At 37.0% G+C, this 20,217-nt stretch overlaps 1 protein-coding gene and 1 non-coding gene across 11 annotated transcripts in view; both read right to left on the bottom strand.

Moving 5' to 3' along the window:
* LOC129771625 (alpha-catulin) overlaps positions 1-20,217 on the bottom strand; it is a 400,279-nt gene that overhangs the window by 34,257 nt on the left and 345,805 nt on the right. For 8 of the 10 annotated variants that reach the window (XM_055775469.1, XM_055775462.1, XM_055775470.1 and 5 more), the window contains 2 exons: positions 11,117-11,477; positions 10,226-10,324 (listed from right to left, as the gene is read on the bottom strand). In XM_055775469.1, the coding sequence (XP_055631444.1) occupies positions 10,226-10,324; positions 11,117-11,477 (460 nt within the window). Of the gene's footprint in view, positions 1-9,802; positions 10,325-11,116; positions 11,478-20,217 lie in introns of all 10 variants that reach the window. The other 2 variants (XM_055775466.1, XM_055775468.1) reach the window with 2 other exon arrangements.
* Positions 9,067-9,204, bottom strand: LOC129772260 (U4 spliceosomal RNA). The gene has a single exon (XR_008742591.1). It is a non-coding gene; the product is annotated as a U4 spliceosomal RNA (small nuclear RNA).

The raw sequence follows: 20,217 nt of genomic DNA, 5'->3' as shown, positions 1-20,217 counted from the left end.
ATGTGTTTTTGCCGGATTTGAGGAATGAGGTGCCAGGGTGTGCAAACAATGAACGATGGGGGGTAAATCACAGATCACAGCAGATGGTCAGCAGATGCAAAATGTTCTCATACACGCCCACACGTACCGAGGTTAGGGAATTGTCGAGATTGATGGTTGCGATAATGGGTGTGTGGTGGGTTGCAATATGGAACGAAATCGAGGAGGAAATGAAACGGTGGCTTCAAAAGGTATTATGAATTATTCAGTACGATGTGACATTGTTTGTATTCAATCGAGATGGATTAAAAATTTTCGATTTGAGTTGTCAATTTGAATTCCGAATTCGATATTGAATTGATCAATTTCAAATGTATTTCATACACTGCTGTAATTTTTGTTCAAACCTCCCATGAACAAGAAGATGAGTAAACTGTAATATGAAGTATCAATTTGCAAAAGTAGTATCATATGTATTCTATACGTTTTCAGATAAATAATTTACTTTTCAGAGTACACTCAACAACAAATTAGAGGAGCAAAGGACTACATCGAATTGTTTAGGTGATACTTGTAACAGTGTTTCGTTATAAATGAACGCATGGGGATAAATAAGTGACAAATCATTTTTAAGCTTAATGTTTCTACTTTTGGAATTACGTACGAAAATATGTTTGACTTATTGCACAACAGTATCGGAAAGAAATAAAAAAAGGGCTTTTCTTTTATTCAAAGACATTGGAAATATTTTCTAAATCAGGCCAATAACAAATCCAATCAACTTAATTAATTAGGTTTTATTCGATTCTATTTATACTAGGATATTTTACTACATAGCTTCTTTTCATTAAATAAACAAGTTATTCTTTGGATTTTGATTGAGAATATTTCATGGCAAATCATCGCATAGCAAATCGATAAGCACCGTGGAAAATTTTCTGTATAATGTCCCATCATTGCTTTGACAAAAATGAATTCATCAAAATTTTCCATTTTTGAAATTGAGGTGAGAAATTAAACAAATTTTATCAAAACGGTTTTTTTAAAAAATCTACCGCAATTTCGCAAATATTTCAGCAAGTAGGTAATTTTTAAGAATGATGTTTGTATTGATGCTTTCAACCTTTTTGAGATTATTGGAGGAGCACTTTTTGGAAATTGTACTGGAGGTACAAAGTACTAGGCGTTTCCATGAATGAACGGTTCATACCTTTCGTTTTCAGGCGTTTCAGGCGATTCACATAAGCTGTGAGGTGAAATAGGGGTATTATAATTGATTGTACATACACCAAGTATCAAGGTACTTCAAATTCATGAGCTTTATTAGTGGGCTCTGCAACGTTTTTTGAGATTGAGTCTTTCAAATGAACGAAGACGAGAATGAGAAGAACGAGAAAAATGACTGGACTTTGGCCACCAAACTAGGATCTATAGAGGACCGATGTCAAGGGGTACGTGGCAAAAGTTTGTACCAAGCCTCCAAGATACATGATTTGCACGGTGGAAGAAAATGATCACGCTACATGGGGGCTTGAGGGGTCTTGGTATTCAATAAATCTGAAGGTTCTGTGATTGCCAAAGTGAACTTTGAATATAGCAGAAATCTCGGGGTACAACGAGATGAATGATTGAGCAGTTCGACTAGATGCTTTACAGCCTAACAGGGGTGCTAATGTAGTCCAACAGTCGTAGTCGCGATTGCACCTGCAGATAGGTTTGCTTGGTTGAAAATACAAGCGAACAGGACTGGGACTTATACTTGCAAAACTTGATCGATATCAAACGTCAACGGAAAACATATCTCGGATGAATTAGGCAAACCATTTAGAGGAAATATATATGGATAAAATTTTTCGACATTGCTCTAACGATTTGAAGGGCGATTGACGGAATTCTGTTCATACTGAGTTCTCCGCGTTTAACAAGAAAAGGTTTCAGCCTGTTTATTCCAAACACTTGTCAAGGAGAACACAATGGAGTAGAATTCGTGATTTTTGAAGACACTTGGAATGAAATTGCCACGGAAGTAAATAAGCTAGCAATTTTGTGTCAGATAACGAAACGTAAAGCAGCCTAAGAGGATTAATTAGATTAACTCAAAGCAATGAAGTTTATTGTGAATGTTTGAAAAAAAAAAACGTGAACCACAAACAACGTGAACCACAAACAAAAAAAAAACAGTAGTAAAAGTACCTCTGAAATGATACTTTATTTTACAGAGTACAGTGAGGGTAGCTTTATTTTATTCAGGACGAGTTGTGGACATCCAAAGCCAAACACTGTGAAAGTTTAATAACTCTATAATGACTGAAATTGCATCAGACTACAAGCCTATAGGTTTTTTTTTATTCATTAGACATAATCTCCCATCACGCCCTAAAAGCTTCTCTATAACCAACCGAACATCCATCAAAACATTCACAAGTAAGCTTGTAATCTCAAAACATTGATTCCAACTATGTTCCAAAGAGTGGAAGCAGCCTTGGTTGTTGTACGCAGTTGAACCTTGGTTAGTGCTTCCTTGATGCTGTCAATTTGTCGTGGATCCTCTTCCTATTCAAATCTCTTCTTGAACCATTTTGTTAAATTGTGAGTGTATGAAGATGTTTTTTTTTCAAATTTCAAAATAAGTAATATAAAATGTATACTCCAGCAACACATCATGACTGTATTACCTAATTTGTATAAAAATGTCAAAAGGACAATTGCAATTAAATATCTACTCTTCCGCAAAGTTTTTAAACGGCCTGGCCGGGTAAGGGAGTAAGAAGGTGCCCCCAAACCAAATCACCAGCTGTATGGCAAATATTGTATAGGATATTAAATAAGAAATTTTGGCGGTTTTTTTGAACTATGTGGTTTAACATCTATGGTGTCTATGGTATATGGTGAAAAACGTACTTTTTCGTTTATTTCACGCCATCCTCAAAAGCTTCGAGATAAAAACTTGAAAAAAATACTGAATGTGCATCTCACAAACGCTACTACTACGGTGTATCAAGAAAAATTATCAAAAAAAATTTCATCAAAAATTGAAGTACTAAAAAAATATTGAAATTTTGAAAAAAATTTTTTGGGGTTTAGAGATTCAGTACTACTTTAATTCATATTCAAATGTGTTCCTACGGCTTTCCTAGATATTTGAAATAACATCTTACTAAGATGTTCGATCAATATTTTCAAACAATTTTTTCATCGAAAAATCAAACACTAAAAAAAATTAATTACTTTTTATTTTAATTTTGAATTATTTTCATTTTATTTTGAGATTCAGTACTACACTAATTTGTATTCAAATTTCTTCCTACGTCTATTTTAGGTATATGTGATTTTTTTCCAGAATTTTTAGAGTATTTTTTGCGGTACAAAAAAAATGCATTTTCAGGCATTTCGAAATTTTGAAAAAAAATTACTTGAAGACCCACTTTTGCTCTTATTTTTATTTAAATGCGTTCGCATGTGTTGTTTTTTCCTCATGTAACGTAATTTTTTCTTGAATTTTTAAGAGGATTGCGCGAAAAAAAATATTTAAAAAAAATTTATTTCGAATTTAGAGACCCAGTACTGCTCTAATATTGGGTTGGGGAAAAACAAATGTCGTATATTGTCAATAGATGGCAACACCTAAACATATCTTGTGTTGTACTTATCGCATCGGATCATACTATACGGCTATTTAATGACGACAATCTGTGCCACAAGTGTCGTGTTGACAGTGTTGTGACCAGTGCCACAAATTATCAAAATTTATTCACGAATGAAGGAATTAGATTTTTCCCAGTATCGGATGAATTCTCTTCTGTTGAAACTCAACACCATATCTGTCATAATGAGTATAACACAAGAGTCGGGACGCATGAGCATTGTCTGGTATATTGTTCGAAAACAGCATGAACGAATTTCGAAAAGCCTGCATTCAGGCACTTCCATTACTGTCAATAATTTCAGGTGATTATCACGAACGTTAAGTTGATCTTTATCGCTTGCAGTGAATTTTTATTGAAAACGTGTCACCCATTGCACATATAAATGGTGGTGTATGTCATTTCCGGGCAATCGTGAGTAGATTCATAAAACGTAGCAAGAGTTATTCTATACATTCTATTGCCGAACTCGCCAAAAACAAGAATTTTGTGTGATGGATTGCCATCCTTTACCATTAATCGATTTTACTCTCAATTGGTGACGTTGAATTTTGTGCTTTGATTTTCACTAACACGCAATGATCTTCTTTTTCGACCTTACGAATACCATGACGAAAAGGAAGGTGCAAATGAAAAATGAACTTCATGGCAAGCTGATGTTGATGTTCATTCCACTGGGGTTCATTGACAGTGTTGTTTCATATTTATCGACTCTCGCTTGAGCAGTAGGTTATCAATACAAGGAAGGCAGCAATTCGCTGAATTCGAATGTCGTGAACGTGAATATTTTCAGCACTGGTTGTGACTGTCTTTTTCAGTCTCAAGTTATAGCGCGTCAAAGATGGAGCCCACGAAGCAAGAAATTCGCCATATTTTACGTTTTTAATACCTGCGAGGTAAAACTGCAACGAAGGCGGCCGAAAAAATTCGAAGCCCGATACTGTAACGATTCGCACAGAATAGCGTTTGATTGATCGATTTCGTTCTGGTGTATTGGCTGTCGAAGATTCTCCCCGTTCTGGTAGGCCAATCGTCGTGGAAACCGATAAAATCGTTGAAATCATCCAAGTAGACCGGCATGTGAGCACTCTCTCGATTGGCCAGGAACTGGGTATAGACCCAATGTCCTGGAAAAAAGGTAATGAAGATGGTGATTTTTCGAGCGACATAGCATGCGCTGCCAAAACTATTTCTCAAATAGTGACGTCAGTCCTTGTGTTTATATTCGATTGCCTACCATATCCATGTGAAAATGTTATTTTCAGTATGTGTTTTATCAATGAGAAACATACATTTTATTTATGTTCTCGCTGATTATGAATATAGTGTGACGAATGAAAGTGATATTTAAGTACAACTTTTCCACTCCCTCACGGCCATAGAACGAAATTTCGTTAGTTTTACCGTACCATATAGTTATTACTATGGGTCTCAGTGTCGAAGTGTGAGATTTGGGAAAATAGTGTTCATTTAAGCAGCATTTCACCGAAAATGTAAATGCTTCCGAGGCCTAAGAATACGACTGCTCTCTGGACCTTTATACCATATAAGTAATGGAGTAAAGTAACAATACAATAACCATCTGTTAAAAAAGAAACCGTTGCAAGATTTCATGAGAAATTTGGCTCAAATCATTATTAAAACGTGAGTATTTTGAACATTGTTTTGTTTATTCCATATACTTTTCATAGAGAATGCAAATAATTACGACACGAAATTTTGCATGCGAATACAAGTATACTTCGCCTACTGCTTTACCTCGATATGTACCTCATTGGTATAGACCATAAAACCGTTTGGAACCATTTGCAGAAGATTGGATTCAAAAAAAAAAAGCTGGATGTTTGGGTGCCACACGAGTTGACGCAAAAAAATCTTTTAGACCGAATCAACGCCTGCGATGCACTGCTGAAACGGAACGAACTCGACCCATTTTTGAAGAAGATGGTGACTGGTGATGAGAAGTGGATCACGTACGACAACCTAAACGGAAAAAAATCGTGGTCGAAGCGCGGTGAGCCGGCCCAAACCATCACCAAGCCCGGATTGACGGCCAGGAAGGTTTTGCTGTGTGTTTGGTGGGATTGGAAGGGAATCATCCACTATGAGCTGCTCAACTATGGCCAGGCCCTCAACTCGGTTCTCTACTGTGAGCAGCTTGACCGTTTGAAGCAGACGATTGACCAGAGGCGGCCAGAAACGATCAATAGGAATGGTGTTGTTTTCCATCAGGACAACGCTCGGCCTCACACATCTTTGATGACCCGCCAGAAGGTACGGGAGCTCGGATGGGATGCCCTATTGCACCCACCGTATAGTCCGGACCTGGCTCCAAATGGTTATCATCTCTTCCGGTCCATGCAAAACGCTCTTGGTGATACTAAGTTGACCTTAATAGAGGCTTGCGAAAACTGACGGTCTGAGTTTTTAGCAAATAAGGAGGGGGGTTTTATAAGGGGGAGATAATGAAGTTGCCTTCTAAATAGCAACAAGTTTGCGAATAAAACGGCGCATATTTGACTTAAATTGGATAATTTTAAGTATGTTGAATAAAGCGTCAAATTTCAATCATAAATACGACATTTCTTTTTCCCCAACCCTATATTTATTCAAATTTTGTTTTTTATATGTCTAAATTTTGTCGGTATATTTAGAGCATTGTTCTGTACGAAGATTTTTTTCTCGTATCTTAGAATATATGATACTAGCTGACCCGGCAAGTTTTGTTCAGCCCAAAATGGATTTTGTTGTCAGTATCTTCAAACATTCACGATTTATTGCTAAGCGAACGGTCATGGATCTTCTAATTACCCCTTTACAATTTTCTTTTACTGTAAATTCCTTAGTGCTTCTATCAAAACTCGTCATTGTAATATCAAATTATTTTCAGACACAATTCTCGTTCAAGATTTTTCAGTCACTTGCAAATAACATGTTGCTCCCTTTCATGGAATACAGAAAATATAATAAAATGTTGACATCTTAAATCTTGCCTCCTAACATCTCTACATGTCAAATTTGGTTCAGTTTGCTTGCTTAGTTCTTGAGTTATGCAGAAATTTGTGTTTCTTTTAAATGGCAGCCCCCCTTAAAGAGGGGGGAGAAGTGTCGAATCACCTTAAAAACATTTTCCACCCCCTCTATCCTCCTCATGACAAATTTGACTTCATTCACTTGATTAGTTCTTGAGTTATGCAGAATTTTTTTGTTCCATGTTATGCAGTGTTATGCAGTGTTTCTCTTTCAATGCAGAGCATAACTTATAAACATCCCCATTATTACTTGGTATGAACATTATGAACATTAAAGGGGTTCATATAACTGAATTGAATCACTTCAAACCGATAAATAAACCACTGATTTCTCATTTGTTTGAGAAACCCCCTAAGTCTACCAACTTTAAAACGTTATATTTTGAGCTTAAACTGTCATATTGATGAAAAAGTGTTTTCACATAATATGTTTTGGGTGTAATAACCGAACTTGATAGCAGCAAACAAGAGGATCAGGTCAAAACTTTGAGAAAAACAGTTTTTTGGCTTTTATTTTCGCAAGTGCGAATGAATGAATTGAATTTATGGGGTTTCTCAAACAAGTCTCCTGAAAAAAAATACTGTTTTACTCGAATATTTTTGTGTGTAAATTCTCGCGTTTGACATGTTCTTGAGATTTTCCTAAATGGAAAAAAGTTTGCAATACATTTCAATCGTAATAATTTATAAACAAAAATGTTACGAGGAAAACATTAGTAGCAATTTTTCAAAGAAAACGTGAAAAAGTTATTGTGAGAAAAAAAACTCTTTCCTTTTTTCAGTGCCCTTCATCCGATGTATGGATGACTGGTTGGTAATTGTATGGGCTATCCATATAGTTTTTGCAGAATGTAAAAAAAATAAGGTACACCGGGGTAAGTTGAAATTTGGGGTAAGTTAAAACGGAAGTCATAAGTTTTACTAGGGTTGACGTGATATATTTATTCAGTGAACATTACTTTTCAACCCACCTCATGACAGTCATTACCAGAACATTGGAATGCCATAACGCAATCAACCCCTTTGTACATTTGCTCGTTCTTGAAATCAAAACAAACATTTTTGCGCGTTACAGGTACCGGACGTTGTTTGTTGGTGATTGCTGTATGCATGAATGATAACGAATACAAAAAAATTAGAATTATCCATATTTCGTTCCTTTTCTACGTAATTTATGAATACACAGTCAAATTGGTTAATTTTGCGACTAGGGGTCGTTCAAGTATTACGTAACGCTATTTGTTTCCTGTTTTAGACTCCCTCTTTCTCACATAACATGCAACAAATGCTCTTTTGCATAAAATTGTTAAGATTTAGTTGGATTTATTTCTCAACAAGTTTCCACAAGGCATCCCCTCCTCCCTTCCTGAGTGCGTTACGTAATATAAATATTGGAATGATCCTATAAGCCTCATTAGTGATCATTTTGAGTGGCATGCAAGGGTCCAAAATAGTATTCTTGATATTATCGTTTCGTATATTAGTTTTGAGCATGTAGTGCCCACTTTGAGTGTATCAGACTACTCTACGGGACAAGTTGAAACATTGCATATGAGAACTTAACATTTTAAATATAATTTTTTTTTAACATCCAGTGTGAATCTCTATTTTTTATCGAGACTCATCTGTTATACCTTGTATATGCTGCAAATAGATTTCAATTTAGTGATTGTGATTAGGATAACTTTCAAGTTGAATTTCGAAAAAACCGTTTCAGTTTGCCACGGTGTACCTTATATTTGTTTGAGAAAAATGAATTTTAGTATCATTTAATTTTTCAATGAAAATGCAAAAAAAAGTTCGACATTTTCTAAAGAAAACTCAAACAATTTCCAACCTTAAATTCGTCGACCAAATTTTTGTAGGTCTTATAGTTTTCAAGTCAGAAAATTAAAAAAAAATCAGGTTTTTGATCTTTTTTTAGAAAAAATAGCTTTAATACTATAAAACCTACAAACCTAGCAGTTTAAAAAAAAAAACCATCCAGGACATGATTTTTTCAACAAAATACTGCAGGCGATATGTTTGACAGGAACACGTTGAATGACCGTTTCAAGCAGTACTGGGATCGAATTGCTCTTACCGACTTTTAAATCCCCCACAACCGTCTAGATATGATGGTTGACGATAAGAGCAACCGACAAGTCACCATCATCGATGTCAACCAAAATCTGGAGGAAAAAAAATCCACGGTAGCAAAAGGGTGGTCCCAGGCAGAGTCAAAACTCTGCTTAAAAAGAAAAAAAATATACACTCATTTACCCATGTATGAACATTTTCACATAAAAAAAAGCACGAACCGTTCATTCCACAAGTATTATTGCTCGTTTTACTCCCAGTACATTTTGATCCAAATTTGCTGATTTGTACAGATTTTCTAAAACTTCTTCGAAAAAACTTTATAATGCTATTCTGAAAACGGTCTAAAAAATTTAAATAAATCCATTTTTGTCAAAGCAATAGTTTTCATTTTTTTTCAGATTTCAACTACCAATAATCGCACCTCGGTAAAACTTCATTGATTACGATATCGCCACTGCCACCTAAATTTCGATCTTGCTTCTATAATTTTTTGATGTACTCATCTAATTTTTTGTCGAGTGTAATTTAATTCTGTTTATTTCATATTCGTCTGTTCTAAACACTATTCGGAGTCTTCCATAATTTCTCACAATTGCCCTACTTCAGAATTCATTGTTGAACAATTCCACACATAATCGATCGGAAAGGACGTTACCTCTTATCACCATATGAATGACCTAACAGTTGCTCGTTGCATGGAGCTTTTCAAAACACAATGCGAAACATCGTAAACATTCCGCCAACAGTAATAACTGCTCATTTGGAAAAATCAACCCCAAAGACCGACGCTGATAAATGAATATGGTAAACTCTACGATTAAACGGGGCACACTGATGGTGGATTTTCTCACACAACTGAAAGTGACACAATTGAGGAAAGTTTTCGGGCGAGATTTTTCAGTCAATGAAGGTTTAAAATTTTAATGACGTGGCACCGTGTGAAGGCGCTGTATGTGTGACTCAGAACAGGTGACTACTAGCATTCACACGTGGGCGGGGGCGGCTGGAGATCGAACACTCTGGTGGAAATCTACAGGTTATCTCGGTGGGACGAAGCAAACTCACTTTATTGTGGTTGTGTGTTTGTGTTAAAGCACTCGGTGGGATGGAAGAATAGAAAAGATCCAAAAAAGAGTATAGAATTACTTCCAAACAAACTTCAATTTTGCTGTCAGTTATTGTTTTTTTTTATTGAAGATCCTTCTTGTCTGATGTAATCGAGAGCAGTAGAAATTTATTCAGAATGGTGCGTTTTTGCAGCAGATGAGCGATTCCAAAGTTGAGTGACACATCGAACGTACGACTACACACACGACTCTGGTTGGTATTTGATGGCGGTGATCGAGGTGGGTTGGTTGGTGGGTGGTGTTTACTTTTCGTTGAACAAGTAGTTCGACTGTTTATCTAGCGATACTTGGACAGTAAAAGTTTCCGTCTCTCCCGAGGAGCAACAGAAGATGATCTATCTGTCGAGCTTTGTGCCGTTACCTTGGAGGGCTTTCTGATAGAATTCGACTCGATGGGGGCGACCACGGTGGGCACATTTATCAGCCGGTTGTCGAACGGTAGCCCGGTCAGCTCGTAGATCTGTTCGGCGGAGATTCAATAGAGCGTGAGTCAAGTGTCACAACTTTTTCAAATTGATGAAGCAATATGAGTAAAAAAAACCTGTCTCTCTTTCAGTCATGATTCAGTACTAATTGATTAATTTTATGTAGTTAAAAACTCCCGCCTGTTGATGGGAAAATTTAATTATCGACTTAACGAATCCCGTTCGCTTCGAACGGAACTCGAGAATAATTTAATTCCCGTTTATCTTCGCTCACAATGTTCATGTAAGGGAACACTATGAAAAAAAGTCAAACGAGCGCAGAAATAACGAGTGAAATCGATAGTAGCTTTACTGTGCCCTTCCCCATAGATGCCCTTCATTCGCACCGAACCCGTGGGGCGGACAGAGGAGAGATGTGCAACCTTAATCCGAAACACAAATGTGACAATCGTGGAACTGATATAAAATCGAAATGAAAATGGAAATCACAGCAGGAAATAAAATCAACCAACGCGCCGAGAGCAGTATTTTCACACTCGCACCCGGAATTGAACGGGTTGAGGGATGTTCGGTTCGTTTGCGAATTGTGATTTGATTATGTTCCCAAACTTGTGTGGAGCAAAAAATCGAACATCACTCAGCCACAGACACAAGACACAGCATTGCTGCTGCCAGTGAAAATCCCGCGCTCGTCTATTCATTTATGAACGAAAATTGGATTATGTAAATGAAACTGAAATTCTGTTGTTGGCTGGCTCCGCCGCTGTCACAGACCGGAGAATCAAATGCAGATTCCGGTGCAGAAAGGGGGGGCTAGCGTTTCTTACCTTGTTCGCACAGTCGAAACAGGTTGACACCACCTTCGATATCACGTTCATCAGATTCTTCGTCTCCTGGATGACGTGGTCGACCTTGGCGAAGGTAGCCGCCTTGCCCACGGTCGGGTCCTTCACCGTGAACTGTAGCGTCTGCACGTACGTTGGCACTTTGTCGAGATGATCCAGCAGTTCCTTCTTGGGGGCTCCGGCTGGCACCTGGTAGGAAAACTGGCGGACCACCTTGTACAGTCGGTTCGCCTCCTCGGCGAAGTACTCGGCCTGGGTGAAGAGGTTCTGGGTCGTCCTGAGGCTGCCCTCGCCCTTGGTGAACTGGTACATCGAGTAGGCCATCGCAGACATGTTTTTCGCCCTGAAAGTGGGTTTCGAAAATTAAAAACAAAAAACCAATTATGTTATGCAGGCTGAGAGTTGTTACTCATTATTCTTTTATTATGTTGTATTCTGTTATAAATGTCGATAAAGTGTGTTAGCATTGACGAAACTTGATTAAAAAGGAATCCATTGTGAATTGTGTATGAAAGTCGTACAAAAATGTTAAAAAATAGGAAACCCAGTGTATGATAAAAACTTTATTCCCGGTATTAATTCAAGATGAATAATTCTTATATTTTGGAATCACCCTAAAATGGTGATGATCAATGATAGCAAGGAACGACGATATTTTTGGAAAATAAATTTTGGGTGAATCTATGACACGGTTTGAGGTGCACAGATCCATCTCATAGATGGAAATTTTATTTGTATTACATACTAGCTGACTCGACGAACTTCGTCCCGCCCAAAATAGATTTTTTGATTTGAAAACTTTCAAACATCCACGTTTTCTTACTAAGTGAACGTTAGTGAGTCCAATCACTGAACTCTTCATTGATTGATTACCTTTTGACCCTTTACATTTTCCTTTTACTATAAATTTTCTAGTACTTCTACAAAAATTCGTCTTTATAATATAAAATTATTTTCAAACACAATTCTCGTTCCAGATTCTTCAAGCATTTGGAAATAATATGTTTCTTCGTTGCATGGAATACATGTTTGATACAGAGAATATTACAAAATAAAGACAGCTCAAATCGGACCATTCCTTCCTCGGGTTTAGGGCACACCAACACATTTGGCCTTCCATTTCAGTTTATATAGATAGAAGATATAGGAATGCGTTATTCCGTCTAAAAATCCTTTTCCACTTTCGAACAAAAATAAATTTCGTTAGCGCCAACATCAAATGGACTAACAACGCTTAGCTAATTGTAGAACATATGGGAATTCAATTTTCCGAATTTTCCGATTTTTCTCTCCGCTATATTGATCTACGAGAAGAGACGAATACAACGAAATATAGATGACTCAAATTGAACTATTCCTTCCTCGGGTTTTGCGCTTACCAACACATTTGGCCTTCCATTTTTATTTATATATATATTAGATATGCAAATTCGTTATTCCGCCTGAAAATCCATTCCCACTTACGAACAAAGATCAATTTCGATAGCGCAAATATCGAATGGACTAACAACGCTTATTATGATGTAATTTTCGAACATGTGGGAATTCAGTTTTCCGAATTTTCCGAACTTCCTTCAGGATTTTTCGAAAATATTCCGATTTTTCTCTCCATGAGACGGGAAGAGACGAATACAACAAAATAAAGAAGGCTAAAATCGGACCATCCCTTCTTCGGGTTATCCGCTTACCAACAGATTTTGCTTTACATTTTTATTTATATAGATGAGAAGAAGTTACGTAGTTGAAAATTTAAGTTTGCACTAGCCTGCTTGTATACCGAATTTAAATAAAAACTAAAATCGGACCATACCTTCTTCGGGTTTTCCGCTTACCAACAGATTTTGCTTTACATTTTTATTTATATAGATGAGAAGAAGTTACGTAGTTGAAAATTTAAGTTTGCACTAGCCAGCTTGTATACCGAATTTAAATAAAAACACAAATTTCTCTGGAAAACTTTAGGAAATAATGACTGACTGATGATAAATTAAGGAGATTTTAAACTTTTCAGTTAATTCGCCCTTAACATCCCTGGGAAATAATGGTGAGATTGATACTGATAACTAATAATTTTGAGGTTCTAAGCTTTAGTTATGGGTAAAATTGAGCTGGCAACACTGTAGAAACTGACCAAAAGCATGCTTTTCAGCCAAACAACCGATCTAGTCGATGTTTCGTCGATTTCGATGTTTTACTATAGTTTTGACGTGGGACTACGTCTAACCGGAGTATATGGGGGGTAAAATGAAAACCTAAACACAGAACATGCAGGAAAAAATGAAAGATTCCGAATGCTTGTAACTCGAACATTTCTTACTGGATCGGAAAGATGTTTGCATCAATTGATAGGGAATATTTCTACACTTCTATCGCAATTAATAAAATGTTATTTTTCATTGGATAAACAATTGAAACATTGTAAAATGTTAAGCGTTATCTAAACGCCCTAACTACCTCGTTTTGATTGGCCCGATTTACGGTTTCCCTAACACAGCCATCAAAACCGAGCAGCCTTGGAGAAATCGGCATTGCAAATACATGAAATTCGGGGGTATTTTTGTTCCGGCTGAAATGTGTTCCTAACACAGACTTCAAATCCATGGAGCGTAGAGAAATTGGCATTGCAAATTCATGTAGGTCGGGGGTATTTTTGTTTCGACTGAAATGTGTTTCCCCAACACAGACATCAGAACCAAGGTGTCTGAGGAAATTGGCATCGCAAATTCATACAAGTCGGGGGCATTTTTGTTCTGACTGAAATGTGTTTGCCTAACACAGACTTCAAAACCAAGATGTCTGGGAAAATCGGCTTTGCAAATAAATGCAAACTGCGAGTACTTTTGTACTCGTTTGCCTTTGTGCAAACTAGGATATGTTTCCTTAACACAGTCTCCTTACGAACCTGGGAAACTCGTACAGACACTAGCGGCGAATGAAATTCAGGTTTAAATCCTCTATTGTATAGAAAGTAGAAGTTGAAGTTGTTGATTCATGCAAGCCGGAGGTACTTCTGCCCCCGTATGTTTTTTTACACTCCGAAAAGTGTTTTTCTAGCACGGATTACAAGAACGGGTACGAACATAACGCTTTGGCTCGGTTGTTTAAGTTGCATTGAAGAATATGCCTTCATATCTTCTGCTTACTGAAATGATTGCTAAGCTTAGGTAGTCCCACAAACTAACAAAATTAAACAAAATATTGATAGATCATGTTAAATTTGTCTGCAAACTGAGTTTGATCTTTAAACGCAAGTTGGGCTCCGCAAGAAGCTCAGAAAAGTCGCTATGGGCAACGAACGTGTTAATTGGATAGTGGAAGAACAGAAGAAAACTTTACGTCGAAAAATGGCAACTGTGTAATGTACTAATTATATATATGAGACCCATGCGACATGTACACGATTAAAATTCGGCTCTGTTACAACTGAAATGCTAATGAGCCTAAAATAAACAAATGGGATAAAAAAACCCTGTATGTAGGGGAACCGTGGTTAATACGGACAGTGGGGGTAATATGGACAAGTTACATTTTGAAGTTCAGATTTCTGTTTATGAGAACACCTTCTACATGTTATTCTTTAATATTTAAGCCACCCTATGGCAATGAATACTGATCAAAAGTGGAAAAGGTAAACAAAAACCGAAAATCATACATTATTTCGCGTGTGGATGTAATTTTAGCTGCTTCGATATTAAACATTTTGAGTGGTTTAATATCGAAATTCAACTCGCTGATGGTTATATTTCGGTTTGTGAGTTATCAGAGAAGCGATACTAGGTATGTAAGGAAAAGTAAATTCATTTTTGAGTGGAAATTTTCAATTATTGAAACAGTTGTACTGGTGGGGTAAAACGAACAGTTGCCAGTGGGAATCAGATGGACTGTGAAAAGTCTGTTTAATTTACTCCTAAGGAATGCCCTGCGTCTATAAATGGAAATCAAATCGCCAAATGTGGACTGTTTAGAAGCTGACTGGAACCAAAAGCAAAATAGTTGAGGGTCTGTCCCATGAGGGTAGGCATAGAACTTTTAATTATGGGTAGAACTTTTGATAAAACACAATTTTGTGAATTGTCACATATCTTGTTTTGGCGGCACGAATCTTTCTATTTTTAACTATTTTTACTATTTTAAACAACTTTTGGTGGCATTTGAGACCATATAAAGGGTGTGTCACATCAAATTGCATCACGGAAAAAACGCTGTAGAAATTTAATTTTTAGGAATTATATCTTCAGCTATCGCTTATAATCAGATAAGAGTGTATAGATCACGTTGGCCCTGCTTCACTGTCAATTTTTCGTAAATTTGGAAAAATGTCGTCGAACGAAAAAGAGCGTCGTGAATTAATCCTGTGCACTCATTTCGAGAATCCGGAGTTGTCACATCGGGACAACGGTAAGATGCTGGGAATCGTCCAATCCACGGTCAGCAGAGTACTAAAACGATACTTCGAGAACCTAACCATCGACCGGAAGGTGAAGAACGGCAAAAATGGATGTTCCGTCAGTGAAAAAGATCACAAGCGCGTAGTTAAGCAGTTTAGACGTGATCCGAGAAGTTCGGTCCGGGATGTCGCCAATAAGCTGAATTTGTCAAGTTCATTCGTCCAGCGGACCAAGCAGCGGGAGGGCCTGCGTACATACAAGGTTCAGAAGGCTCCTAACCGCGACGAAAGGCAAAACATGGTGGGAAAGACGCGAGCCCGGAAGCTGTACAACGAAATGCTGACGAAGCCGCATTGCCTGGTAATGGACGACGAAACCTACGTCAAAGCGGACTTTCGTCAGCTGCCGGGCCTGTTGTTCTTCTCCGCAGAGGACAAATTCAGCGTTCCGGAGGAGATTCGCAAGCAGAAACTATCCAAGTTTGCCAAAAAGTACATGGTGTGGCAAGTGATCTGCTCTTGCGGAAAGCGGAGCGCCCCCTTTGTGATGACCGGCACGGTAAACGGGCAGGTTTACCTTAAGGAGTGCCTACAGAAGCGCTTACTACCACTATTGAAGCAGCACGAGGGCCTGACCATCTTCTGGCCGGATCTCGCTTCGTGCCACTATTCAAAGGACGTGTTGGAGTGGTACGAAGCCAACGGGGTCACCTTCGTGCCAAAGGAAATGAACCCGCCCAACGCGCCGGAGCTTCGCCCAATAGAGAAATATTGGGCGATTATGAAGTAGGCCCTCCGGAAGAACCCAAAAATTGTCAAATCGGAGGCGGATTTCAAGAGAAAATGGATTTCTGACGTTGTACAGAACCTTATGGACGGGGTAAAGAGGAAGGTGCGAGCATACGGGCTTGGGCTCGAAGTATGAATAAAAAGAAAATGCCAAAAGTTGTTTAATAGTTTTTATTTTACTGTCTAAAATTTTCAAAAGGATCGGTCTACTGGGCGAATTTCTACAGCGTTTTTTCCATGATGCAATTTGATGTGACACACCCTTTATCAGTAATAAAGTGGCGAATATCGTTCTACAATAATCTCTATATATATTCAGCCATTCCATGCCATACCGATATAGTGGTTCTCAGATTTTCGTGAAAAGTGGTAGTTTTGCTCTTTATCGCAAAACATTAGACCCGTATTTTTAATTTTTTCAGTAGGGTGACAATTTCCATTTTAGGGTTGTCCAGAAAATCAACTTTTTCCTCTTTTTCCAAAAATGTATTTTTTTCAAAAATTCATAACTTTTGAATCGGTCTATCAGATGATCGATATATCAAACTGAAGTCAATCCTGGTCTTTTTTGAAAAAATACTACACCTCCAAAAAATTCGAATGTTATTATTGATTATATTCGTTTTTTATTGTTTTCATAGTCTCGGGACCAAAGGCGCTATATTTTTCTATATTTTTAATGAAAAGCTGAGGATTTTTCACAAAAAATATGTCGAAACCAGAGAGGCGTTTTTTTCGTTTTTGAATTATGATTTTTCAAAGTTAACCGATGGTCCAAAAATTACATTTTCACTTTTTTCCCAAAAATCACTTTGTTCAAAAAATTATTACTTTGGAGCTACTGGACCGATTCAGATGATCAATATATCAAATTAGAGTCTACTAGCTAGCCTTTTTTGAAAAAATAACACACTTGCCAATTAGTCGGATTATAGTAACATATATCCAGTCTAGTCGCATAGAAATATTGAACGAAAACTGAAAACATATTAACTATGAAAAATCATAACTTAAAAACGAAAAAATAACACCTCTCTGGTATTCTGATATATTATGTGAAAAATCCTCAGCTTTCAGGAAAAAATAAGAAGATATGGCACCCTTGGTTCCGAAACGATGTAAGCCATAAAATACAAATATAATCAATAATTACGAAAACAAAATCCATTTACATTCAGGGTGACATATTTTTTTCAAACAAGACTAGCTCATTGGCTATAATTTGATATGTCGATCATCTGAATCGGTCTAGTAGATCAAAAGTTATGATTTTTTGTAGTGGAAAAAATGATTTTTCGGACCACCGGTAAACTTAGAAAAATCATAACTTAAAAACGAAGAAAACGCCTCCCTGGTTTCGAGATATATTATGTGAAAATCCTCAGCTTTCCAGAAAAAATATAAATAAATATAGCGCCTCTGGTCCCGAGATAATGAAAATTATAAAAAACGAATACAATCAATAATAACGAGAGCATAGTTTGAGTTTTCTGCAGATATTGTTTTTTTTTTAAAAAGACCAGGGTATAGACTTTAATTTGATATGTCGATCATCTGAACCGGTCTAGTAGTTCAAAAGTTTTGAATTTTTGAAAAAAGTTATTTTTGGAAAAAAGAGGAAAAAGTTGAATTTTTGGACAACCCTAAAATGGAAACGGTAACCCTAATGAAAAAATAAAAAAATGGGCCTAATGTTTTGCGATAAAGAACAAAACTACCACTTTTCACGAAAATCTGAGAACCACTATATCGGTTTGGCATGGAATGGCTGTATATAAAAATGTTCTGTTCGTTTGTGTACGCGTCAAAAACTCGGAAAGTACGGAACCGATTGAGCTCAGAGTTGGACACAATATGCAATCCACTTCAAGGAGTGTTGTTACGACAAAAAAAATGGAAAATTTCAAGAAAAATGATTTTATATCTGACCAGAGTGCGTTTCTGAAATTGAGCTTCTAATCTATATATATATATAAATGGATTTCTGTCTGTCTGCCTGTCTGTCTGTCTGATTCTTATAGACTCGGAAACTACTGAACCGATCAACATATTGATGTATTAGGGTGCAATAAATGTTTCTATGGTAGTAAACTATCCACCCCCGTCTCTGAGGGGGGCCTGCCATACAAATTAAACACAAATTTCTGCATTACTCGAGAATTATTCAAGCAAATGAATCCAAATTAAGCATATTGATGTATTAGGGTGCAATAAATGTTTCTATGGTGGTAAGACCCTCCACCCCCGTCTCTAAGGGGGGACTGCTATACAAATGAAACACAAATTTCTGCATTACTCGAGAATTATTCAAGCAAATGAATCCAAATTGGGCATATTGAGGTATCAATGAGAAATAAATGTTTCTATGGTGGTTAGATACCCCTCCCTCCTCTCTTAAGGGGGGCTACCATACAAATGAAACACAAATTTCTACATTACTCGAGAATTATTCAAGCAAATGAATCCAAATTGGGCATATTGAGGTATTAGTGTGCAATAAATGTTTCTATGGTGGTAAGACTCTCCTCCCCCCTCTCTTAGGGGGGGGGGGGGTGGCGCGGTTGTGTTGGGCTGTTGGACTGCCATACAAATGAAACACTAATTTCTGCATTACTCGAGAATTAACAGCTATCCATTAATTAAACCAGATTTGGCATGTGGATGTTTTAGGGTGCAATAAATGTTTTTACGGTGGTGAGACACTCCACCCGCTCTCTAAGGGTGGGCTGTCATACAAATGAAATACTCTTTTCTAAGGGGGGCTGCCATACAAATGAAACACAAACTTCTTCATAACTCGCGAACTAATCAAGCACAATTTGGGATGTGAAGGTTTTTGTGTGTGAGAAATGTTTCTATGATGGTATGACACCCCTCCAAACATGACTATTGAAAATTTTCGGTAAACTCTGAAGGAAAAAGAAAAATTAAATTCCCATATGTTCTACAATTACATAGTGACAAGTGCTGTTAGTCCATTTGATGTTTGCGCTAGCGAAATTGATCTTTGTTCGAAACTGGAAATGGATTTTAATGTGATGAAACACACTCCTATATCTTCTTCTATCTATACCAAAAAAAGGATTGCCGGATGTCAAAAAACAAATTTTGGGCGGGACGAAGTTTGCCGGGTCAGCTAGTGAATATATATAAAATACGAGCAAAAATAACAATATGTTCTTCCCAAGCAGCAGTCTTTTATTGAGGTGAAAAAATTACAAAAGAATGATATATTGGTCCAAATTGAATGAAAAGAGTCCGCCAGAAGAGTCCGGATACTGATGAGGATTTAATTTCGAAACTGAAATAACCGATGTTATTATATAATGGATGAATTATAATCTTTTCATGTCACTTGCTGTTTTCGTCCATTCCGTAGCCTTCAATCAGAAAAAGAATACAAATATGTACACCCGGGTTTTATTTACGATACGTGCCTTGTAGAAAATTGCGTTGATTCGAAAATCTGCGTTAATTTGAATATCCGCGTAAAAAACAACGTAATTTAAAAAACACGTGAAAAACCAGAGTGTATTTTGTTGTTTGAATGTTATTTACCAAAAATTTCGGTTCACGTATTCAATTAAGGATAAATAAGAAATAATAAGAAGAAAAACATACATAATCATATCAAAAACATTTTTTAAGTGTTTTAAAATTTTTCGGTGACTCAGATTAATTTCCCAATTCAGTTGATGCAAAGTGAACGTTCAAAAATTTATAAAAAAAAAACACAAACGCTAATTCATGTTCACAGTTGCTTTCCTAATAGCTTTTACAGTTCATGCTGCTCACCGCTAGTTTTTTTTTCGCCCATGATTTCAACTAGCCCATTAAAGCATACAAATGGAGACATAAATTATATCCCGTTTCAAGACTGCCCCGAGCAAAACTGGCTCTTCCTCTG

Source organism: Toxorhynchites rutilus, chromosome 2, assembly GCF_029784135.1.
Source record: "Toxorhynchites rutilus septentrionalis strain SRP chromosome 2, ASM2978413v1, whole genome shotgun sequence".
Lineage (NCBI taxonomy): Eukaryota > Metazoa > Arthropoda > Insecta > Diptera > Culicidae > Toxorhynchites > Toxorhynchites rutilus.
Note: the sequence above shows the minus strand (reverse complement) of the source record. Positions and strands in the feature narration are given on the sequence as shown.